This window comes from Accipiter gentilis, chromosome 20, assembly GCF_929443795.1.
Source record: "Accipiter gentilis chromosome 20, bAccGen1.1, whole genome shotgun sequence".
NCBI lineage: Eukaryota > Metazoa > Chordata > Aves > Accipitriformes > Accipitridae > Astur > Astur gentilis.
This window is the reverse complement of record NC_064899.1, coordinates 25,618,442-25,644,915: the sequence shown is the minus strand read 5'-3', so window position 1 is coordinate 25,644,915 and position 26,474 is coordinate 25,618,442. Positions and strand designations below refer to the sequence as shown.

The following is a 26,474-nucleotide window of genomic DNA, read 5'->3' as shown; positions in this document are numbered from 1 at the left end:
GCAGAGTGATGAGCAGGTTCTACTACTGGAAAGTGCAAAACTTTTCACGTAGAAGCTGAAAAGGCTCACACTTGTAGCTCGTCTCAAAACATTATTGCTCATGTGTGCCATAGAGATATACATAAATTGAGAGCTAAATACTTGTTTTTCTGTTATCCATGCTTTCTAGTCAAGTACCAGTTCTGGACTGTTTCCTTCCTTATTATTTTCTCTGGTAGCAAATTTCTCTTTCCTACAGAAAGAGAACCGAGGCTAGGAGTAGCTGTCAATGCAGATGGGAAGTCTTCAGGCTAAATTATACAGCAGCAAAAGCTATATAATGCTTGCATATGAGAAAGGTGGCACCTCATTTCTCCTACAGATTCACAAGTCTAAAGACAATTCCATATGTATGCTATTGCCAATGCAGAGAAATTCTTCAGTAAGTTCCTCTGCTATGCCTCTGTCATTTCTCCTTACCATATGTTGTGGGGATATGTACCTTTGCACAGCTTAGGGAAAAAAATAGCTAACACATCTGCCTACTTACTTATTTTGTATACCCCAAGAGCCATCTCCATGCATTTCCCATCCCAACACGAAGTTGTGGTAATTGACATGACAACCATCATTTTGAATGAAGATTCCCTTCCTAATCATAACAAGGAACACCTGCAGGAAGCGCAATTCACCTCCCAAGCAGCAAGTGCAGGCCCTTGAGTTCTGAGACCTGAACAAGTCAATGTAGGCAAAGCAGAGACTGAAGAGAAAAAAAAGAGGGTCTGCAAACCACAGAGTTCTATCCACTTCCTGATAAAAAATCCTAAGCGAAAATTAAAAATCCTAAAATAACTCTACCAGAGATAGTCTGCCAAACAAAGAGTTACAATAAAGCTACATCCAGCTTCAGAAAGAAGCCATTTTAATTCTGAGGCAGTCCTCGTCGGGGTGAGAGAGATCGATCCTCTCTCTGCATCCAAAGAGGGAAACATTTTACTAATGGAAGTCTCAGTTGTACCACAGAATCTGCAGAACAGTCCATGTCAATAATGTCCTGGCACTTTGTGAAAGCTATAAACAGATAGTGACCAAATTCTCTATGGGAATCTATCTCCTCCCCTGGATTAAAGGTTTGTTTATCAGTCTTTACAGTGCTGACTCATGTGCATCTGAAACCAACGTAAAAGAAATGCAGAAAATTGTGACAGTTAACACCAATACAGATATTCTTTCATTTACAGCACACTTCTCTTAATTCAAAGCACTAGCTGTATCTAAAAGATCCAGAAGTTTACAATAAACAGAGGTTTACCCAGAGTTTTCTATCTTGCAGACATCATCATCGTGAACCAAAATGACAAGGAACAATTGGGAAGCCTCCAAGATATTGGAATGAATCGTGAAAGCAGAGAGGAGACTATGAAAGAACAAGTGTACATTCTTTTAGAAATCTGTGACTTATTTAGATCAACCGCTACTGAAGGAAAGTATCAAGCCAGCGCTGAGAAAGATTCCAACAATTTTGGAGATGTCTAACATAACTTCAGTGACTGAACTAAGGAAACAGCTAGAGTTACTGAACTATTAGGGGAAATTTCTGCCAAATTTAGCCTGTCTCTTACATCTGCTGCAAAATCTATCAGGGCACAGGAACCCCTGCATGCCAGGATGAAACTGAAGCTGTCCTTAGATGAGTCCAGTTGAACAATGTTGCTGTGATCAGATACCTTAGAAAATCCTTATTAAAATACCTTAGAAGCTTTTCCTTCCAAAAAAACCCACCACCCCAAACTCCCCCAAACCCTCACAATGTAGCAAGCCATACCAAACATCAGAAACCTTCCTGAAGAGGAATACAAACTCCCTTTAAAGGCATCGCTCTTTCATCCTCTGGCAGGTCACAACTCTCCAGCTTTTGAATACAAACTGCTAAATAAGTGCTGCCCTCTTGATTTCTGCTTTGTACAAAGGGCACTTTCTCTTTCATCTCCAAACAGGGATTACTACATTTTTACATTAGCAATATCTAAGGCTTCACAGCTTTTTTCCTGAATTACTATCTCAGTTCTGAAGCTGACATTTTCTTCAAAGCCACAGATTTTACCAGCTGAAGCAAGAAAGTCAAGTATTGCTCCAAACTGTCATTTGCTGACAATATGGTATTTTGGTGCAAGAAGGATATTCAATGTAGTAATATCCATTCCCACAATGTTTGGTAAAGGAGGGTAAGTTTTCTAAATTTTGGCCAGTTAATGGTGCAATTAGTATTAGAATTCTGTGCTCTTATTTCAGTGCATATGTCAGAAGACTGTCTTACCTACCAGATTCTTATATACCCATTTACCTGTGATACAAAATCTTCTGAATGAGGACCACTCATGAATTTCCATGGGAGCTAATTCAACATCTGGTCTCTCACACTCCACTAGCACTGCCTGTAGGGTAGATTGCTGTTCATAAGCAAGCCAAGTATATCCTCATAGCCTATAAAGCAAAACTGCAAACTGACTCTTGCAGGAAAACAGGATGACATAAAACCAATAGATTAAGACAATGACATGTACATATACACTGTTAAGCTCTGTGTGCTGCACAGCATATGTGCAGGTACAGGTCTACCATGGAAACCCCCTCATAACAAGCAACGGACAAACATCTTTGCAGGGTTACATGCTGGTCATTTTTATCATAAAACCTCTATGTTAGGTATGTTTTTACAAGTAGTTAATGTAAAACTAGCTTAAGTACTTGATGCATGTATTTATAGTTAATTTTTCACAGTAAGGACAGCAAAACCAGGAGGAGCTCAACAGCAACTGTTTCAGGCCAATGCTCTGCTTCAATCATTAAACAAAGTCTGATAGGGTGGAACATAACCAAAGCAAGCTTTACGCACTGCTAAACACCTTATTCTATACCTACATAGATCAACAAAGCCCTATGAGACCACAGCTACAAAAACTCATATGTCTTTGTGCCTTCCTACTCTGTAGCAGAGGTAGGGTGTCCACCCCTTTAGGGGCATCAGAATCAAATCCTCCCACTCTTCAAAGCTCCAAAAAGGCCTCACAGATTTTCAAATGGAACTCAATGAAGATAACAAGCAGAAATGTTGGCCAGAATTCCTCTGAGTACCTGCAAATCAGGTACTTAGCTCTTTACATGCTTCATTTTCTTAAACAACAGCATATGACAATTAACAACACTGTTGAGAGCTTAGTCAATATTATAGCTCCTTTAAAAATCACCTCGTATGTTGGAGAAGCCATGCTGTTCAGCAAATGACTTCTTCCAAGATTAAGAGATTACACTTGCAGCAAGCACATACAGGAATCTAATCAAAACTTGGCGTAAGTTATTTGGGTAACTGTCTCCAGAAAGTACATCTTGTCATCTTCTTTATCTCAAGGTTTTCACCGAGTTGGAGCACTTGCAAAAAGTGCAAATGTCATAGCAGATAACATCAATTCAGTGTCCCTAATATTAAAGAAATCCAGTTCTCTATGGGGAGCCCTTAAGTCTGCTAGCTCTTATGTACCTTTACTGTTTACTTCAGGTGTCACTTCCCTGTCCACCCGGACTATGCCTTTCACAAATTAGTACTTAAAGAAGTAGAACTAAAACTTAAGGAGGCCAATGACTGGGTGACACAGTATAGCATCTAAAAGAGCAATGAAAGGAACAATCTCCCAAGCATGCATGAGATACTGGTCACAGAACACAGGACTAAATCAGAAAAGGAATTATTAAAATCAGACAAACTGTTCAAAATGGCCAGTGTTGACTGAAGTTGCAGTCAGCTGGATTTGCAGGTCAAACTCAAAACCAGGCTGTTAAATTCGCAAGCAGGGTTCATTTTAGCACAGCAGAAGGAAAACCAAACAGCTTCTTTAACTGACTGCTCAGTATCCTTTCTATAGCTTTCCTCATCTGGCTAGAGGAGATCCAATAGGCCACAGTCTGTTGTCTTGACAAAAAAGATCAAGCTAGTTCTGTGCATTTTAGTTCAACAGCTTTTCCACTTGAGCATAATGTAAAGCTCTCCCATTACTCTCATCTGAGGTGAAGTGATGAAAGAAGAGCAACCTGTCTGGAAAAGGAAATCAGAGTTCCAGCTTTTCTGTAGAAGTAAGGAAATAATTTCTATTTAGTTTTACTACAAAAGCTTAGAAAATCATGCTATTTGTGCTATAATAAAGGATGAGCTGCTAGAACACAGAGCAAAGGTATTTGTCCTCTCAAGGAATTACTAAACTGAATACTCTTCACTGTTCATTTTAAAGCAGTACCAGGGCTTAGAGGGAGCAAAAAACATTTAATCAGATTATAGTCATTACTGTCACATTTGCATTCACACCACTCATTAACTATTGGCATAAAAAATGCCCTAAAGTCAAATCACAGACAGTTCACCATCATTTTCATCCAACACCTATTTCCAATACAATGCTTGAAAAGTATCAAAATTCTTTATTTTTGGATATACACAAGAATATCACCTCATAGAGTGGCTATCAGCTACCATATGGGGTATACATTTTCTTTCATCAGGCTACCTTTCAGTACTGTTGTGGTTTAACCCCAGCCAGCAACCAAGCCCCACGCAGCCGCTCACTCACCTCCCTCATAGTGGGATGGGGGAGAGAATTGGAAGGGTAAAAGTGAGAAAACTTGTGGGCTGAGGTAATGACAGTTTAATAGGGAAAGCAAAAGCAGCACACGCAAGCAAAGCAAAACAAGGAATTCATTGCCCACTTCCCATGGGCAGGCAGGTGTTCAGCCATCTCAGGACAGCAGGGCTCCAGCACGCCTAAAGGTGACTTGGGAAGACAAACGCCATCACTCCCAATGTCCCCCCCCTTCCTCCTTCTTCCCCCAGCTTTACATGCCGAGCATGACGTCCTACATCGTGGCTCTGCACGAGGTCATGCTGGAGCACCTCAAGGCGTGTGGCCATGGATAAGCCCACGACAGAGCAGGTACTCCCCTGGAGGGACTGCAGCCGTGGGTACGGCCATGTTGGAGCAGGTTTATTTCTGAAGGGGCTGTGGCTGTGGGTAAGACCACGCTGAAGCAGGTCTAGCTCTGAAGGCGTTGTTGCTGTTATGGGTTGTCTGGCGTGGAGGGTTTTTTTTGGTACCAGGTGAGGGTCAGCAGGGCCGGCTCCTGCTGGAAGCTGCCCCGGCTGAGAGCCGGACCCACCGCTGGCCCAGGCCGAGCCCCTCAGCGACGGCGGTAGCACCTCTGGGAGAAGAGATTTCAGAAGGGAAAAAACAAAGAACAAAAAAAGAAACCCCACCTGCTGGGAAACCTGCGGCAGAGAGGGGAGTGGGACATGAGAGGAACCCCTCTGCGGATCCCGAGGTCAGGGAAAGAGGAGGAGCGGGGGAGGAGGGGATGCCCCCGCAGCCCGCGGGGAGGTGGCAGGCTGTCCCCCCCAGCCCGTGGAGGGGAGCGGGGGAGCGGATGTCCCCCAAAATGGCCGCGGCTCCCGCGCTGGAGCAGTCTGTGACGGAAGGACTGCACCCTGTCTGTGGAAGGGACCCGCGCTGGAGGAGTCTGTGAGGAACTGCAGCCCGCGGGAAGGACCCACGCTGGAGAAGTTGGGGAAGGGCTGTCTCCCGCGGGAGGGAGGGAGGGAGGGAGCCCACGGCGGAGCAGGGGCCGAGCGCGGAGTCCTCCTCCCCCTGAGGAGGAAGGAGCGGCAGAGACAAGGGGTGAGGAACCGATGCTTCAAGGTGTGCCTGCTGCAGCATGGACTTATCCACAGCCACAGCTGCTTTGAGGTGTACCTTCTCCAGTGTGGACTCACCCTTGTGCCACAAGCCCCTCAGAGGTGTATCTCCTGCAGCACAGACGTAACAACGGCCATAGACGCTTTGGGGTGTCCTGCTCCCAGGTGGACTCATTCACAGGTCATAGTCCCTTCAACCCGAGTTCCAGCCTGTCCAGTGCAACAGCACAGAAACAGCAGCGATGCCCTGGCCACCTGCCAGCCCAGGCGCATCACCATTGCTGTTATCAAAATGTTCCCAGGCACAGCAGTCTAAGATGATAAACATTACAGCAGTACAACAAGCAGTGAAAGCAAAAAGGGGCCACTAACAAGCACTACTCTAATACACAGTAAGGCAAGCAAGCCCCACGGCAAGTACAGGAGCCTGCCAATTAAAAGCTGAACAGCAGTAACACCTATAAATTTGATCCAGCACGTTGCAATCAAAGCTGTCGTTATCTCGAACCCTTTGTGCCCCACGCTGGGCACCAAAAAGGACTGTCATGGTTTAACCCCAGCCAGCAACCAAGCCCCACGCAGCCACTCACTCACTCACCTCCCTCACAGTGGGATGGGGGAGAGAATCAGAAGGGTAAAAGTGAGAAAACTCGTGGGCTGAGATAAAGACAGTTTTATAGGGAAAGCAAGAGCTGTGCATGCAAGCAAATCAAAGCAAGGAAATAATTTCCCACTTCCCATGGGCAGGCAGGTGTTCAGCCATCTCCAGGACAGCAGGGCTCCAGCATGCCTAACAGTGACTTGGGAAGACAAACGCCATCACTCCAAACATCCCCCTTTCTTTCTCCCCCCAGCTTTACATGCTGAGCATGACGTCCTACAGTCTGGAACATCCCTTGGGTCCGTCGGGGTCAGCTGTCCCGGCTGTGTCCCCTCCCGACTCCTTGTGCCCCCCCCAGCCTCCTCGCTGGTGGGGTGGGGGGAGAGGCAGAAAAGCCCTTGGCTCTGGGTAAGCACTGCTCAGCAGTAACCAAAACCTCCCTGTGTTATCAACACTGTTTCCAGCACAAACCCAAAAGGTAGCCCTATACCAGCTACTGTGAGGAAAATTAACTCTACAGCAGCCAAAACCAGCACAGCCTCATTCTTACAGAAGTGATCATACAACACTTTTTTGGTGAAATACAGACTGTACATGATGATGAGTAAGAGCTGCCTACCCTCTCCTCTGTCATCCTCTTGTCAATAGCCTCTTGTATTACTCCCACACTGCTCTGGGTCAGATAAACTCTGCATTCCCAGCACTGTCAGTTCCATTCAGAAGCTTAACAAACACCTCAGATATCATGAAGCAGGTAAATCCAGGGTTAAATGGTACTGCACTAGGAATTATAATGAGTGTATCTGGAGATCTTGTATAACTGAGTTAGATTCCAAACAATAAGCACAGACCTATCTTGTTTTCTCATACCGATTTTTCCGTGGTGGTGTAATGAACTACCATCATGTTTCAGTATCACAGTATATCAGTTCTTAGCTGAAAGAAAAACAACTTATCCTTGTACACACTTTTACGATGATATAAAAGCCATCAGTTGCATCTTTTACATAGCATAAAAAAATACAGCCAGACAGCACAACAACTGTTCCTCTCACTAGCTTACTTTCTTTTTCTAAACAATATTTGCAACTGATGGCCATAGAGTGAAGACCCAAGACATCTGGGCAATGAAGCAAGTGCTGTCATGTGTCATGAGAGTCACAGCCTGGTGCCAAAGATCACCACTGTTCTGCAGCTGCTGGTGCCCATGATCACAAATGGCACTAAAGGGTACAATGCTCTGCTGTATTAACAGAGACAAAGAGATGAACACGTCTACAGCACTAACTCCTCCTCACCAGATGATGGTGACTTATCCTTTTCTTTAGAGTCCTGTACTTTTATGCCTGCTGAAGGAGCATTCCAGAAAGCTTCTTGCTTTTCTAAGCAACCTATGAAGTTTGTGCCACAGTCATGAAAATAGGGTAACGGTGTAAGCCTAAAAAATTCCCCACGCTTTCAGGACTCCCAGAACAAACCTGAGGCAGGCAAGGAAGAAGGAAGACAATTCAGCGCTGCTAAGGTCACGTTCTTCCTTTTCTGTCAGCACTCATTACCATCCTTTCTACAAAGTGCACACTTTAAAACACCAAGCTCATGCCAAGAAGGCTGGAGCATCCACCTGGCACAATGCAACGGGCTGGGCAACCGGCTCAGTGCAGCACCACGCAGTTGTAGCTGCATTGCTTCCATTTCTGCAGCTAGCACAGCCTGGGGCAAGCTCTCGTTAGCTGTGCGGCTGTGCACAGAACATGGCACCGTTCCCAAAAAGGATCTCCAAAACCAATTACTGGGAAGTAAACACAGCAAGAAAAGCTACTGGACTTCAGCAATATCATACAGACACAAAGGGCCCTGGTTTTTACAGTGAACTCCCGTCTCCACTGAAAGAACTTGCCTGAAGACATTTTCCACTGCTTGCCATCACTGACAGAGATTCAGGTTTGATTTAAAACTGTTCCACAGCTTAAGAAGAAATTTACTGCCTTCATGCAAAACATTGCAGCGAGGTTTTCTGGGTTTTTTTGCCTGAATTACGAATGTCCAGATAGCACAGAAGCATTCCCTTCCTGCCTTAGGTGTTGTGTCTTTTTAGTAACCAGTGGATCAAACGAAGCATTGCAGGCAAACATCACCTAACAAGATGGCAGACTGCAAGCATTACTCCTCCCTGTGCCCCCCCTTTTTTGTTTTTAAATGATCACCTTTTCTCAACTCACGTGCTAAATTAAAGACATGAACACTCTGATGGCAGAGCTGCAAAAATTGGTGCTGGCTATTCAGGACACAGTGCTGCTCTTCAGAGAACCAGTAACTCAGGAACAGCACTTCTGCGTAGAAAAGCAGCAGTGCGCTGGCAGTGCCTGCACTGCCAAAAATGCTCGCGGTGGGCTGCAGGTAAGGTGCTAAGAGCACTCCTCACCAGAAGGGTACGCATTTTAGCCATGGTCTTCCTGGCTACACTCTGTCTGCTGTAAGCACCCTGCCTCAGTTCCTCACGCAAACTGAACGGCTTTCTGTACTTGCTCCTTCAACCATAAAACTTTAGTATCTAACAGTATTTCTTCCTAGAAAAGTTGCCACAGACTTTGATTTATGTAATTAAAATGTTCTGGGAGCCTTCAGGCTCAGCACCAGCATTAGCAATCTTAGCAAGGTTTCTAAATTATTCATTTGCTGGGAACATCCAGAACCCTTGTAAAGAAGGAGAACCTAAAACTGAATATGAAATGAGAAAAAAAAATTCTCAAAAGGGAAAGTTTTGCCCTTTGGGGGGGATGACACCAGGACTCCATACCAAAATGATGTCTTTGTTTTAAAGTCATGCAAATACATGAATATGCATTAAAAAACCCACAGAGAGTCAGGAACAGACGTCAAGCTTCAAAGAAAAGTTTGGGTTCATTCATGTTTCTTCAGTTCAGCACGCAGACACAGGCAAAAGAAAGTGATAAGCAACTCCACTTCAGTAAAGCCAGGAAGCAGTAAGTAACACCATTGTAATTAATCAGGGGGATGACTTTCAAAGGAGGGGTTTCCAGTAACACCACTTGGGTGTTTTAACACTGCAAGTCCTCACTCTATAGGTAGCACCTAAAACTTCTCACCAACTAGTAGCCTGGCTAGAGCTAGACCAAAATACATTAAGAAGGTGCCTTGTATGTGACATCGCTTCCAGGAACAACTGCAAATTAAGAGCTGAAACCTGCCTGGCCCAGATCTAACTCCATCAAGCTAAGACCACGCAGTGCCCAGCCTGAAGGGGCAGATCAGGTGTTGCACACTTCGCATTCACGAGTGACCCTTTCTTTTCCTCTTCGGTAATATTAGCCCCGGACTCCAGCTCCCAAGCATTTCAACACTCCAAGCAACTACAAATCATGGGATCTAGCAGCCTCATTAACACAGCCTTCCACAAAGTTGAAAACAATGTGCCAACACTTCTCTGAGGAAGAGTTTTACATTCCTATTGGCGGCAAAGATGAAACAGAATAGGGAAGGTAGTACAGACTCATGCTGGGTTATTTTTCAGCTGGAGTGTTGGTGAATCCTTCTTCAACTTAACGTCACAACCAGTCTCTAATGAGATTTGATCTGATTCAGTTGTAAAGTAGTCCTGTGAAACTTCTAGATAATGGGAAGAACACAAGAACTGGGATCTCCCAAGTCAACCCATTGTTTGTTTAAATAAAAAATAATAATAAAAAAAGTTGAAGGAGGATGAAATACTGCATCAAATGCAGCATGCTTCCATTTACCAGCATCACATCCTAAGCGGATCATATCTTAATCCTTTCAGTAGCTTTCTACACATAGGCAGATTAAATATAGCTTAATTACAACATTTCTGGTACCTTAATCTGCTTTACAAGGCGGATGATTTCTAGCTCATGTCCTTATTTTAGTAGTCAAACAACATACATTCATAAACATACGCTTTGTTCCTATAAAATTTTGGCTCTAACTTCAGAACAGCAAATTAATTTCTATTGTCTACACAGGAACATAAAGAAACATACTTTTTTTTTTTTCTCCTGTCACAGTCATCACATACCATAACCAGTGCCCTGACCGTCCTGGTGGCCCTGCACTGGGCTTGTTCCAGTGTATCAGTCTCTTTCTTGCACATGGGAGGCCCAGACTGGGCACAGAACTCCAGATACAGTCTCTCAAGCACGAAACAGCCTCACAAGCACCAAACAGAAGGGAAGGATCGCTTCCCCAGACCTGCTGGCTACACGTTTCCTCATGCAGCCCAGAACGCGGCTACCCTTCCCTGCTGCCATGTCTCACTCACTGCAAGGAGTGCTGCTGACTCACATTCAACCATCACAACCTCCAGAGCTGCGTCCTAGACTGTCGGCCCACTATCTAGCCCATACTTCACCAGTTTGATGATGATGCAACTGGGGCCAAGGCCTTGCCATAATCAAGGCGTACTACACCCCCTTGCCCACAGTGCCAGTCATTTCCTCACAGAAAGCAGTGAGGTCAATCAGGCATGACTTGCCCTTGGCAAATCCATGCCGGCTGCTCCAAATCACCTACTTTGCGTGTTGAGAAAGAGCTTCCACGAGGATTTGCTTCACAACCTCCACAGGGACTGCAGTTATGCTGACTGGCCTGTAGTTACCTGGATCCTCCTTCTTACCCTTCTTGAGGATGTGTGTGATGTTCGCCTTTTTCCAGTCACTGGGAACCTCCCCCAGCTGCCATGGCCTTTTGAAGATGATAGGGAGCAGCTTTGCAATGACATTGCCCAGCCTCTTCAGCACCCTTGGATGCATTCTACCTGGTGTATGTTTAATTGGCCTCAGTGATTCTTAACTCCTTCCTTTACTGTGGGTACTACTTCACACCCACAGACCCTGCTAGCAGGCTCAGGGACCTGGGAACCACAAAGGCAAACCCTATTGGTTGAAAAGGGAGGCCAAAAAAAGGCATTGAGTATCTCTGCCTTTTCCACATCCCTTGTCACTAGGTCCCTTGCCACACCAAGCAGTCGGCCCACACTTTTGCTACCAGTTGTACTTACAGAAACCTCTCACGTTGTCCTTCACCTCTCTCGCTAGTCTCAACTCCAGCTGAACTTTGTCTTTCCTCACTCTGTTCTTCATGCATGGGCTCTATTCCTCCCACACAGCCTCTCCCTGCTTCCACCTCCTGTGCACTTCCTTTTCATGTTCGAGCTCAGTCAGAAGCTCCACGTTCATCCGTGCTGGCCTGTTGCCATGCTCGACTTTCTGCACATGGGAATGGACCGTTCTTGTGTTCCGAGAAAAATGTCTTGAAGATCAACCAGCCCTCCGGGGTCCCTCTGCCCTCCAGGGCAGTTTCCTGTGGGCAAATGAACAGGCACAGATCTGCCCTTCTGAAGTGCAGGTTTGTGATTCTGTTGTTCATCTTGCTCACTCCTCTCAAGGTCTTAAACTACAGTCACCTGGTTGCTGCAGCCAAGGCTGCCTCATTTTTTATGTCTTAATCATCTTCTACTTCAATCCATGGAAAATGAGAGCCAAAGTCTACATTGATGTTTAACTGCCTAGAAAATACTTGCTTGTTAATCAGTAAAATGAGGTAATTTTGTAACTAACACAGGCAATTTTAAATGATGATGCAACATGATGAAACTAGGCTGACTTGCAAAAAAAAAAAAAAAAAAAAAAAAAAAAAAAAAAAGAAAAGAAAAAAAGGGGAAAAAAGCTCTAAAAAAACCCCCAACACCCAACCCTCTAAAAGACAAGATCTCATACCAGAGCCCTACTTTAAGCCAGCAGAAGTCCTAGTAGCCCACAAGTGGCATACACCATAAAGTGTAGCAAATACAAAGCAAGCTGCTATATAGTACTCTGTATGACATGATACAGCATTCCATTTCAGCTGGGAAAGGAATCACCCACCACTGTATCTATAGGTTTTCACATGATGTCTACTCACACAAAAAGGTATTTTTAAAGTCATCAGAAGCATATATCGTTAGGGGCACAGAACTTACCTATTTTACATGCACAAAACAAGCCTGCATAACAGCAAGCAAATCTAAGTCCATCCTTCTTCCCTTAAGTGATCATTGTTTTACTTTTAGAATTTATGCTTCTTGGCAGAAGGGGGAGAAGAGTTGCTTTGGTTTTTTAACTAAAAAGCCTTTCAAGGATAAAGTGCAAAAGGCAACGTTACATTTGGCTTCTTGGAAAAGGAAGGAAATTGGATCTTAATTTCAATTAAAATAGAGATGATGTGGTAAAGAACACTTTCTGTTGTAACTTACCTACATTTCTATCTATAACTGCACTACTTCACAATTTGTCTGGGAGAGAGAGATTTATTAGCACAGATTATGCTCTAAATACCATTCTATAGCCACTTAAAACTTATTTCCTGATGCAGACATAGTAAAGTACACAAGTTAACTGTTATGCCTACTTCATGCACAAAGTAGGATTACACAAATCAAGTTCTATGTCACTGTTAAAAGAATCTCTCCAGCAGGGAAGTAAAACACAACTTACAACTACTATGTGTTTCATGTATATATAAAGACCACTTCATACCTATTTATATATTTAAAAAATTTAAGAGAGGCTTCAGTAAAACCTCTGTTAAATACAAATTATTTCAGAGAAACCTCATGGAGAGATATTTGTTCTGAATGAGTGCAGGTGTCAAAGTACTACTTCTTTCAAATATATTGAGAAAGCAAGAAGTTTCATAATTGTTCAATACAAAGAAAAGAACAATTATATTATAGTTGACAAATGGGGAAAGCATGCACTTGTTTTTGCCAAGAGTTATCTTGCCAGCTGCTTAGAGCAAACATTATCCATTTCAGTTCTTCCACAGCCTTGCAGCAATGGTGAACTACTGCTGAATTAAGACCCAGCTGGTCTCAGGTGGAAGCACTCCTGTAGAGACCTGACAGATCCAGACTGTGGGAACTAGGATAAACAGCTGACTGTGCAAGATGTACTAAGGATAGAGTATGGGTGGGACTGTTCAAAAGTCAGGGCACAATAAAGTGTGTTGTGAAGATTCTCCATGGGAACAAAACCTTCCTTTCTCAAAAAGATGGAGGAAAGTTTTCTGGCCTTTAGAACACATGGCTTCCTCAGCAACAAGAAAACACATCAAAGCAACATAAGAAACTATTAATGGAATTTCAGAGGACAATTATGCTTTCACTTGATCTTTTACCAAAAATATTTTAGAGGGAGGGAAGTAAGGTATATTTACAACACTTCTGTAGATTAACTAGTCCTCCATAACAATCCGGTATAGAACCACAAAAATTTGTTTAAAATTTAACACATAGTAACATCAAAACAAACAAATGTTTCCATGGAGACAACTACCTAAATAAATGCTCACAATGGATCCAAGGCGTGACGTCACCCAGGCCTGCCTGCAACCATAGTAACATGCCAGTGTAAACAGAAATATTTTTATTTTTCTATCTAATAATGTCATAGAATTAGCAGTTTTATGGCAGTGCTTAAGCCATATTCTTGCAGTGCTGAGTGGTAACACTTCTAAAATAAGAGCAGAGGTATTTATATCAGGGCTATTACTATTACCATATTAACTACATACAACAAGTGGAGTATGTGTATGGCATAGCTAACATATCCAATTTCCCAGAGCAGTTGTTGACCCCAATAAACAAAGAAATTTAAGTTCCTAAGGCAACATGCCAAAATGCTGGTCAGAGATCAGTAACATCTATTCTTCTTGGGTATTCTGCTTTCCTTAATACAAAACCCCTGAAGTTCTTAGACTGTTGTGTCTCACTGTCTTGCTGGATTAAGAAGAAGAATGCAGCCACATGTTGCTTTTCATTCCAAATGCAGAACACTTCTGTGTCCTTCTCCTGTGTCACCAATGCGCTTGCTTTCTCCAAGGCAACAAGATTCACTAAACCTGTATTTTCACTCTGCAAGCACAACACAACATACAGCCTACAAATTTTTGCAACTCTGGAAGAGTAACGTAAAAGATGCAGTCAGTTAATGAGGAAAATTTCCAGGAAGAAAGGAAATTGTTTCAGCTACTAAAGAGATACCCGTGGAATTCCCATTCTCATGAAAACCATTCATTTTCAAATCCTATTGAATGTCTGCAAGTTGTGTGTCTCTAAATTCAGCAGACCCAGATTGCATTATCACTCTTAAATAGTGAAATATAAAAGAAAGATGTCTATATAAGGTTCAGATAGTGTGCAAAAAATGAATGCTTGGAACAATTGAATATTACTAAAGATATTTATAGTTAGCAGATATTTTAGCAGAAGCCTGAGCTACAGGGAAACTGAAGTTATCATCATTGCAAAAATGGTGAAATACTATTTTTGGTCCTGACATGAAAATTTCACATGCAGTAATGCATGAAAACTTTCCTTCTCATAGAATAGGATTGTGACTTATCCTTGTCTTCAAGTATGGCAGTGAATTTAAGGACCAGTTAAAAAAATTACTTCCTACAAAGTATTTTCAGGCTTCTTTTTTTAAACAATGACATGAGCAGGTTTTTCAGAGGAGGTGGTGCATAATTTTTGCCATTTAAAGAGAAAAAGCTATCCTGATACCAGTTAACAAGAGATTTTTATGTAACATTAAGCAAGGAGCTAGCTTTGAAATGAAAATTTACCCTGCAACCATAGTGTTACGATTGTATGCAGTCCAATGAACATATGAAGAAAAAGAGTCCAACATCTCAAGTTTTGACTGTGAAACTATAAAATACAGTAAGGAGAGCTTACTACCTAATTGCATTTACAGTTATGTACACTTTTGTTGGTTTTGCTGCATTTTTAATATATTTCATCCAGTATGATATTGTAAAACTTTGTAACTTACTCTTTACAATTTCTTTTGCTTTTCCAGGTGCAACATGCATAGAAAGGTATGAAATGTCTTTATTATATGTTTTTATAACCTAAAAAAACTTTAAAAAATATACTTTTCTACTTACTATAGAAACGGCAGTCTATCCCAACTATATTAATGCAATCCAAATATTTGGTGTAAATGTAGGTGGTTCTCCTCTAACCTCTAGGGATGCAACATACAAATATTCACACACGTGGCTACTCTCACAAGTGGGCTTTGGCTTTTCATTTCAAGTAATTCCATTGCTGCTTCATTTTTAGTATTTTCTGAGCTGAGAATAGAAAGGTTTTAAAATAGAAAAGCAAAAAATAGAAGGCAGAAAAAGACATCTATTAAATAAATTTTTTAAACACACAACAACTTATATTACAATCCACCAAAATGGAAGGATTTGTGAGACCCTTAAGAACCTACAAATAACTGTTAAACAAAAATACTTTGGGGAGGTGGGGGGGGGGGGGGGGAAGATCACCCAATTTACATCTTTTCTTACCAAATAATGCAATTCTAGCAATTCTTCTTTCACGTCTACTACTGTGCATTCTTTGCATTAGACCATTCCTCCTCCTTATCCTAAAGTACATACAAATGTGCTTACATGAAGGCCTTCAGTGGACCTTTTATGAAAGATAAAGAGACAAATTACACTTCAGGCTGACCTGACATCCTCATGCAAAAGGAAATCAGCATTCTACACTTATTGTCTTATTTGTAATAACGGTTCATCAGAATTTCCTCAACCTTTACAGCAATACAAACTTAACTTTAAATGAACTAATCTCTGAAAGACAGACACGTAGTCCCAGCTTCGAAGAAATATCATGGACTATTCAAAACTTTCAGAAGTTTTGTTCACCTGGTGTCCTGATTTTGGCTGGGATAGAGTTAATTTTCTTTCTAGTAGCTGGTCTAGTGTTATGTTTTGGGTTCAGTATGAGAAGAATGTTGATAACACACTGATGTTTTCAGTGGTTGCTAAGTAGTGTTTAGACTAAGTCAAGGATTTTTCAGCTTCTCATACCCAGCGAGAAGGCTGGAGGGGCACAAGAAGCTGGGAGGGGGGACAGCCAGGACAGCTGACCCAAACTGGGAAAAGGGATATTCCATACCATGTGACGTCATGCCCAGTATATAAACTGGGGGGAGTTGGCCTAGGGGTATCGCTGCTTGGGAACTAACTGGGCATCGGTCAGCAAGTGGTGAGCAATTGCACTGTGCATCACTTGTTTTGTATATTTCATTTCTTTTATTAGTATTATTGTTATTATTAATTATCATTATCCTTATTTTCTTCCTTTCTGTCCTATTAAACTGTTCTTATCTCAACCCATAAGTTTTACTTTTTTCCCCCCTCAATTCTCTCCCCCATCCCACTGGGTGGGAGGGGAGTGAGTGAGCGGCTGCATGGTGCTTAGTTGCTGGCTGGGGTTAAACCATGACACGTGGTTTGGCAGAGATGGGGAGGGGGTGTTGAGTCTGCAAAAATGTTCCTTACTTCTCATGATTGAACTGATAAAACCTCTCCTGCAGCAGAGAAAGTTACCAATCAGAGAATAAAACACTATCTTTCAGTAGCTCTTAGGTAAACATATCTGTTACTAATTTCCCTGTTACTTTACCCTGACTATCAGCAACGTATAGTTCTTACCTATTTTGCCAGTATCTGTAGCAGACAATAAATGAAGCCTGGGAAAGTTAGCACGATGACAAACGTGGGCTTTATACATAGACATATTAATTCATAAATCCAATGAACAATTCTACTAGATTAATTATTTTCTAGTGTTTGAACAACGTGCCATTATCATACACTGTAAGTATAGCTGGCTAGAAGACAAACCCTGCTAAACACAGTAGCTTCCCAGCAATAGACCCAACAGAAAACCCGTTTGGAGTTCTACCACAATGCTAGATGGCAACTGTAGTTGGGTATGACAAATGTCTCTTCTTATCTTTGGGGGTGTTCCTGGCCACACTACAAGCGTCAAGATCCACCAGCCCAATCTCACTGAACCACTACGGCTGACCATAAGTATCCCAGGCCAAAGTCCATCTTGTGAGACGCAGTCTAGCTTAAGAACCTAAAACCAACAGTGAAGTACAGAGCCTCCTGATAACCATAAGCATAATTCTTACTGAGGCATGGAAGCAGTACTCTGCACTTTCTGGGGAGCTGGACATTCTTTTATAGTGTTTAATGTTTTTAATTCAATGCAGATGGGGAAAAACTTGGGTTGTCAAAAAACCTTAGTGCTGTGCTGGGAAAAAGCTGCTTGTAAAATGGAAATGAGTAAGAATTTATTTTGTGAATATGCCTGTTTTGATGCATCACCATTATTCTTTAGCTTAGGGTTAAATGTGAAGCAAAAGAGAAAGCAAGAAAAAGCAGTTGTCCAAACATGCCAAAGAAACCCTGTATACCCAGCCTATGCATAAGCCTTCTAAGTTACAGCATATTACTAACACTTGAGTAACTACAGCCAATAAATCTTCCCTTGTTAAAACTTAAAATACTATATGTTAAATAAATGTGATCTAGACTAAAAAGAATTGCTGACATATGCTGTCAAGAATAAAAATGTAAAAAAAAACCCAACTCTTAAGAAAATGTGGAAATATACCTACTGAAAGCATGCACATGAAAAACCAGACCTTTCTAATAAAGATAGCAAATCTCAGCTATTTTAAGTTTCCCCATCTGCCATTTAAGCAGTATTAATTTAAAAATAAAATAATTTTAAAAGAGAAGAATATATAAGATACATGTTTATGTACATGTATAGGTGAGGAATGAGCAAGTAATTAATAAACAATTAAGACAAAAATGCTTTTGGATTTGATGCAGTTATCTTCTAAACTATTAAATACTAGATAGAGAGAGGAAAAGATGGCATGCTTCTTCCCAAAGAAATGTCAACACTTCACAGCAGTCACAGGAGGAAGGTCTGAGAAACTGCTGAACAGGCACCTCCCCACAGAGGCAGAGACAAGAACCCCTGAACTGAGACTGCTGAACAACTGCAAGGGTATATGGTGATATTCCCCTTGAACCTCAAGTCCCAGCCACCTCATGACTTATTCCAGCAGAACAGGACTGGATTCCTTCTATCCCAGCAGGCACCAAAACTACACCTCTTTGTATCTGCCAATGTTGCACAATTGTTTATGCCATATCATGGGGGTTGTCCTATTGCTAACTTGCCCAGATACTGACATGAGAAAGTAGCGCTAAGATTATTTCCTGTGATGACAGACACAGAGAATTTTTTAAGTCAATGAAAACCAAAGAAAATTTTACAATAAATGCCAGCATTGGCTATCATAGATCAAGAAAGAAAAAAACAACCCTACAACCTAAATATCCATTTCAAATAAGCTAGTTCACTGATGGTATACCTAACTCTGGCAACACAACTTCCAAAAAAATACAAGTAGGGACTCAAAAAGAAAGTGGACTGATAGAAGAACAAGAGTGTTGGAGTGTGCACATATAGTGTTTTCAATTGCCTAGATAAAATCCCTGAGGAGAAAAGAAACAAAGAGAGAAAGAAATCAAATAAGTAATGTCATTCTAACTGTGCACGTTACACTGGACCACCTTTCAAGATCAAGGGCTTTTTCTGCTCTGCCTTTCTATGCTTTGAGGCACTCTAAAGGGTCAGTGCTTGTCAGTTTTCCCAGCTACCCTTGTAAGCAACTTGGTTTGCATGTCCTCCCCAGCATTACAGCACAGTAGTTGAGAGCATAAGCCAAATAAACGTTCCTGCAAGCTACAAGTACAATTAAGGAACCTTCCTCAAAGCATGTTCCTCAACAAAATGAGGTGTGAGTCAATTTAAACAGTTACTGTGGTAATAAAAAGCAGAAAAGACAAGGCTATCAGGTCAGATACCGGGGGAGGAGGAAGGTGAAAATGATCCAATTCTACACATAAAGCAAGAACAAAAATATTATTTGAGGCTTCATACAGAATATGCCGGAGCAGTTGAATGTCTTCCCTTGGATTTGACAAGTTTCTGGATCAAGCCTGCCTATGTTTTCAATTGGGGGAGAAAGTTTCACTAAAGTTTCACTCGAGTCTGCTCACAAGAATAAGCTAGGACCACTGAGATAATCCTAACCAATTAATCACAGCCATGGGTCTGTATCACAAATTCACCATCAGTTTGGCATGTCCCCACACTTTAAACTTGAGTAGGAGGTGTGCCTGGACATCAGGACTGTTAGAATAATGGCTTTTAGCATATATTGCACCTTAGCCTCAGTCCTCCGAGGCCGAGTTTTGGCAAGATGTAAAACTACATCCTGACTTCATTCAGATATCCTTCAGGAAACATTCACATCATTTACCAGCCAAACAAACAACAACAAAAAAACAACGTGTCTTGGAATAGCCTACATTTGTCCTGATCACATCATACCTCTTCCTACAGCGTAACACCTGTGGCACTGAAGTCAGTTTAAGATAGCAGGACATAGCAGGACAGAAGCTGAAAGCTGTATCTTCAGACAACGCAACACGGTTTCATAAAGGACCAAGAGAGAGATCAATTGTGACAAAGATATATAATGCCTCACAACATCTGTAAGCAACAGAAGATAAATTTAGATTATATCTGTAAAACATGTTGGGGAGACAAGGAAATGATGGCAGAAAGGTACTTACTTGATTTTACTGAAGACAATGTCAACATCTGTGATTGTCACATTCTTCCCATCTATCACATGACAGTCCTTACATAGTTTTGACCAGTTCTTCCCATGCATTTCTTTTCCTGTGGCTCTTGTATCACCATGGATGGCAAATTTTCTAAAGGCCTCTTCCAGAGCACTTATTTCTCCTGCCATAGCTCCCTCATGGGAGCTGTTTGAATCGCAGGATAATCGTTTTGCTGCTCGGTCCTTTGCTGGATCTGAAGGAGACTTTGGAGGAGTCTTATTCACAGGTTTGGTCGACTTTGCTTTATTGTCAGCCATTGTGCTACAAAGAAGAGGAGGGTAAACTCATTACATTAATTTGCACTAGTTTACCTTCTGTTAAGCTACAGGCTACAGTCCACATCACAACGTATGAAGAGTAAGTGGTCTATAAAGTTAGCAAGAACTCAGCGCCCTCCGCCATCAAACAACAGTCTATACATAGAACTATGTAACTCTCTGCCCATCTAGAAAGAAATTCTAGCATATTTAAAAAAAAAAAAAAAAGGGGGGGGGGGGGGGCAGGGAAAGAACATTCCAAAATGAGGCACAGACCTAGTTTCACCACCATTTCATCAGCCAACACAAGAACACTTAGTGTTTGTTTCTTTTTAAAAGAAAAAGGCAATCACCACAGCCACTCTACTGATCTGAATATTACTACCTACTTTTATTTCTGAAGGAAAAATAAACAGCCCTTTATTTTCTGGACCGTGGCTTTTTAATTATTTTTTATTGAAAAGTGAAATATTTTGAAAGTGCAGCAAAAATATTAATGTTATAACCCTTATGTTATATAATGTAAGGGCTAACAAGTAAGGAAGGTTCAGAAATACTCAGACAAGTCTCTCTTGTTAACAAAACCATTCATTTCTCAAGTTTATGCCCAAAGAACTGTACCTGTAGAATTCATTTGGAATAAACACATCCATGATGCAGGAGCACTGAGAAGGGCTAGCTGTCATTACTGCAGAGAACAACTTTCAGGTTACCTTATGTTCACAGAGGACAGGTTTGCCTTTTAAAAGAAACCTTAAGCTGAGCAACAGAACACTAAAGTTATTTTCAGGTGTCTTCATAAAGAAAAAAACCCTAACATGCCAGAAGCATCCCATAGAAGCCTTTGCCTTCTGCCCATCCACCCTTAGCTTGGCAGAAGTAAAAGGCACTGAAAAGCCTAGTGCTAGGGTACACTGTGTGCCTCTCCCAAAAGCTACATGTAGACATGTTGCCCAGACTCACATCTGTGGTGCTGCTACAAATTTTAACCCATAAAGAAGCGCTTCAGGTATCAGAACTCTGGCAAATACTGGATAAGGGCTAGAAAGCCCACCATACTTACGTTGTCCATTCCTCTAAAGTCACAGCTGTACATGGTATGTGACTAACATATGCAAAGATTGGTATGTATTTCTAGTTAAGGTTTTATTTCTGCATCAGATAGAAAGTTCTTTTGGGCTTATATACTGTACTTCGATACAAACTCCTCAGCAATGGAAACAATTCTAAAATTCTACCTCTTCTGATATTGCTTAACCTGTCACTTGAACAGCCAAGGCATACTCTTTCCTGCATGCTGCAACTAACCATAACTACCTGCTGTGCAGTAGTTATTGTTAAGCTTCATGATCAGAAACAACCTTTTAATAAAAATTTTGTCCTTTACACTTCAGCAAATGCAGCATGGCCAAAGCACTACTGTCTGTTTTGAAAACATTCAAGTAAATGCTTAAAAACCTTGTTACATCTTAAGCCTGGGGATCTTTCTGTTTTGTTTACACTGTCAGCACAAGTTTTGGCCAACAAACCAAAATGCTAAATTAAAATTAATATGACAGGAATTTACTAACTGTAGCCAGAGAGTTATATGCGCACCTACAAAATAAAAAGAAAAGCACACAAGGGGGGAAAAAAGAGTTTGAAAACTGAAAGTTCATTAAAAAGTTAAAAATGTAACAAATTCCCATTTCTATTTCCTTTGCACTCTGCCTGCTCTCCAAAGAACAGCAATTTTACCTCAATAAACTTTTCTGAAAGTCTCCCAACACTGAAACTCCAGAACAATAAGCACCCACAGTAAATTATGAGCTACTACAAGTATCACAGATGCATACATTTCTACCAAAAGAGTGTCTAGATCATTCTAAACTGTCTGATTCACCAGGCTACACACACTCTTTTGCAACCAAAACAGTGGTGAGAGAACATAAGAAAACAAAAACACTGCTGGCACAATCTATGCAAAAGAGAATTACATTAAAGATCAGATTATGAAGATCTATGATCTACCTCCACCTTCAAGGAAGCTAGACTTCCAAAAGAAGAAGTTTCTTCCAAGCTTGCACATTTTCAAATCCACCAGAGCTGGAAACTAGAACCAGAAATTTTCCAAGCTAACACTAACTGGCAAAAGACAGACAGACAGAAAGACAGAACACATCAGCAAAAAGCAAAGTCTGTATTTTAATGTCTGTATAGGATATTAAAAACCAAAGGTACCTCTGTAAGCAAGTAACAGGACAAAACAAGGTGGAGATCTGCTATAGTAAGGTATGTACAGCTCAAATCATTTTGCAATTTTATCTTGTGCCAAACAAACCTTCCAAGAGATCTTCAGGGACAGCCCTCTCTTGCTCGACAGAATTGCTAAGAAGCTTAATCAGTGTGAATATCCTTGGAAGGTACAATTGCACAGTTTACAAACTATAAGAAAGAAAACATCTGTGCCACACTGTCTCATCTGAAATTAGAAAAAAATAACCACATGCCCACATTTTTAAGTATCTCCTCAACAAAATCTTTCTTTAGCCACTGTCAGTGCTGTGCTGGCCGACTTTGCCTAATCCCATGTCACCCATAACTGTAACTCAACTTTGCACAGCCCAGCAGAAATGTGTTTTAAAAAGGAACTAGTGATTTCAAATCATGAGCTGAAACTCATACTTGAAAAGGTTCTGATTTTCTGAATTGCATGATTTTTAAAATAACTACATTATTTTTGTCCATACTGCTGTCTTACACCATCTTCCATATGATAGCTATACCTATTGAAAATATTTTTTACTTACTTTCACTTGCTAATAAATTAAAAGTTTATAAATTTGGTATAGGAAAAATGCTTAAAGGAACATATTTGGCCCTGAGAAAGATAGTTCACTTCTAGACTTAGTTCTCTCAGACATCAATAAATGAACTTTATATTGGGGTAGTTTTAGTAATTCTGGGCCAGGGGGAACAGGACACACTCTACAGAAAAAGGTTTCAGTTTTGAGTGTTGAAATCTGGTATGCAAAGCAGACTCATTTCAAAGAAATCCTCACTATCTAAAGCAGAAGGTCAAGGATAGATTAAAACTAGGGCTCTGCTGTGGTTGCCAAAAACTGTCATGGATATTCCTTTTCTTGTTGAACCATAATTAACAGTTTACTTGTTAAAATCCCACTTAATAGCATGAAGTTTACTAAAAGGAAACCACCCAGTTTATGAAAATACTGACCTAGCCTCAACTTCAAATTTTGTTTCTTAACACTACAAACAACACACTCTGAAGAGAAATATATTAATTAATATATTATATTAGAAGGCAAAGAATTGCACAACACAGTATATGAAATCAGATTTTTAATGGGTTCGGCTCCTTTAACTTCTTTTAATGATTAGAGATGAGGAAGAAGATCATGCCTTGTTGAAGAAATGATGTCTCAAAGTACAGAATAACCCGTTTGCCAAAAATTCAAGATCAAATGCAGGTTTGAGTCTTCCTTACCCTTTTTACCGCTGGACAAAGGGATCAGAAGGTGGCTTTCCAGCTTCTGCTAGAAGTAAAGATTAGCAGTAATTTGGGGAGGGGCCACAGCACGGCAATAGGTGGAAGCGACAAAAGAAAGTGACTACTCTAAAATACCAATTCTAAAATTCGGTAAAACAAAACTAATCCACTGTTCAAAAGCACGAGCTGTGTAGATGCCAACTATAAAAATTACAGCTAACCAAAGAAACACCTTTCATCACCATCCAAAAAGTCTAATAAAGTATTAGACTTTAGTAGTTAGGTAATACTACATTTCCAGAGCCAGCAGAGGGAAGGAAGGTCAGACTAGCCACCGATCCCATCCTCTCCAAATACTGCTGGCTCCAACCTAGCAGGTCCACATCACCAAAAGAAGCCATATAAGACATTAAGAAAGAGGTATAAGCAGATGCTAGGGTTCAGAAGGCTTTGTGAAAGAACAACTGTCCCAAAACACTGGAGTTCCAGAAATCCACAGAATATTTAGACAACTAGGTGCTGTGTTATGAGCTGCTATAGTCTGTGCCATGTGATACTCCTTTAGTGTCATGAAAAAAACAGTTCTTTCTTGTCCCTTCTCTCATTCTGCAGTAGGTAAACAATACAGCACATTATACAGACAGAGATATCTATACAGAGATTAAGCCAGGGATCAAACTGACTGAGGTCATGACTAACTCATGCTAAAATAGACTGAAAGTGCAGATCTGTGCTCTCAGCACATGCCTAACCCATTAGAAAAAGTTTTCTCATATCATCAAACTTCCCTTCAGCCAGAGACTACAATACATACTCATCTGCAGACAGACAGCTGGGAGAATGCCCCTAGATAAAGTCACGTATTAATCTGGATTCTTCCAAAAATGAGGGGACAAGCAACTATTGTTTCTGTGAATTCCAGTTGCTGATTCTCTATAGCTGCATGAATACCAGGTACATAGAAATAAGCCCAAAGCCTCAGTACTGACCAACTGTCAGCTCTACGGAAAGATTTATACTGATTTACACTATTTCACTTCCCCACATCCTCTCCAGGTGTCAACACACTGCAGGAATTCTGGTACGGCTTTGATTTAGATTTGGGGGAAATACTCGTAGAAGTAATCCATCTCTCAGCACCAATAAGGAAGACCTGAAGATTTACCAAAACCCAGAGTACAACAATTTCAGCAGGTTATGCAACTCTATGGAATACGCACGTATCCTACCTGGTCCGAATTCCCTGCGGCACCTTCCCTGCCCTGTCCTTGAGAACTAATGCATGGCTAATCTGCTCAAGAAGTGCCGACAGCTTAGTATTTGTAATAGAAGTTAGCATTGCTGCCATGTCACAGACAGGGAAACCAAAGCAGAGGGATGAAAAAACATATCTGTTATGCTGCCGGAGTTCAGAACATCATGAGCACCCTGTGTCCCGTACTCTAGGTTGCTTTAATTATCAGGCCACATAAGGGGTGCTCTGAAGAACCAACGTTCTCTGACTCCATGGAGGAAATACAAATACAGTCCCACTAGCTGCAAATGTATTAACCCAGTTTACAATCTCCACATCAAAAAATGCTTTTCAAAAAGAAAAAAAAAAAATCAACAGGAAACTATCAAAAGTGTGAATGCCCAGCTTTTTGGGCTATACCATGTACTTTCTTTCATCTGCTTTGTCTAGCTTGCCTCTAGCACGCTAGGAATGTTCTGTCCCAATGGAACTTGAATTGCTTATATTCGCAGCAAGTATTACAAAACCAGTTTTTAATGGAAGTCTTCTTGGAGCATTAACTGCCACAGAAATTAGTAAGAGTGTATTTTCTAAGCACAAAAGACTAGAACATTACAGTAGATACTTATTACAGACTCAGTTACAATCCAGTTAATAGAAAAGGCAGCTTATTTTAAAATCGTTTGTTCTTTGGAATATTTACCAACCAAGAATTGGCTAAAACAAGGTCAAAAGTCCTGTGAACTAAGGAAAACTTCCAGTTCAAACTTTTTAATGGCAGAAAGCATTCAAGCATCAAGCAGACCTCTGTTCAGGAGACTGCTGAGATTGATGAATTTGGAGGAAAGTTTCAATAGCAAAATGGCACAGCTGCAATACAATAATGGTATTACTAAAATCTACACTTTCCTGTAATGCTCGCCTTTGCATATGCCAACCTTATTTCTCACACACAACACCTAGCTCCATTGCAACTTGCAACACAACTCCACAAGACCCCAAAGTTATGTTTACACTGAACATCAGGGTCATCCTTTAACTAAAATCCAAGGTCTGCAGTGCAAATCCCTCATCTTGAGGCCAAAGACAGTAAAACAGCCCTAAAATGGAATACATGCTCAAGTTCTCAATCTTAGCCCTGATCCCTCCCCTAAGTTCTTAACCCCTTCCACCATATGCCCCAGACAACTAAGCAGCAAAAATCTGCAAACTCTGTCCTTGACTTCCTTCTCTTCTGCAATTCCTTTTGCTGCTGTTTTAAGGCATAGTCCAAGATTCTGCTTTGCTTACAGTCACACCATAGAGCTTTGGCCACAAGGTAGAGTGGAGATGGTACCCTAACTGTACCCTAAATATCCACCAAGACATAATCCAAAACAGAGATTACACAGACAGTCTTTCTGCAACCTCCTCGCCACCCAGCAATTACGTTGTATGTGTTGTCTCCATAATCTGTTAAGTGAGAAGGGCAAGTAGGTAATCCACAGCACAAACCCTAGACTTATAAGCGAAGATACTGTTCTACTACCTGAAAAATGGCACCAGCAGGTTAAAAAAACCCCACAAACCTTTCAAAC

General features: G+C 41.2%; 1 protein-coding gene across 1 annotated transcript in view; it reads right to left on the bottom strand.

Annotated features, from left to right (window-relative positions):
* The window catches only part of TPPP (tubulin polymerization promoting protein), a 69,335-nt gene that overhangs the window by 34,800 nt on the left and 8,061 nt on the right, over positions 1-26,474 (bottom strand). The window contains exon 2 of the mRNA XM_049823741.1: positions 19,863-20,177. Within this exon, the coding sequence (XP_049679698.1) occupies positions 19,863-20,173 (311 nt within the window). The 5' untranslated portion in view covers positions 20,174-20,177. The remainder of the gene's footprint in view (positions 1-19,862; positions 20,178-26,474) is intronic.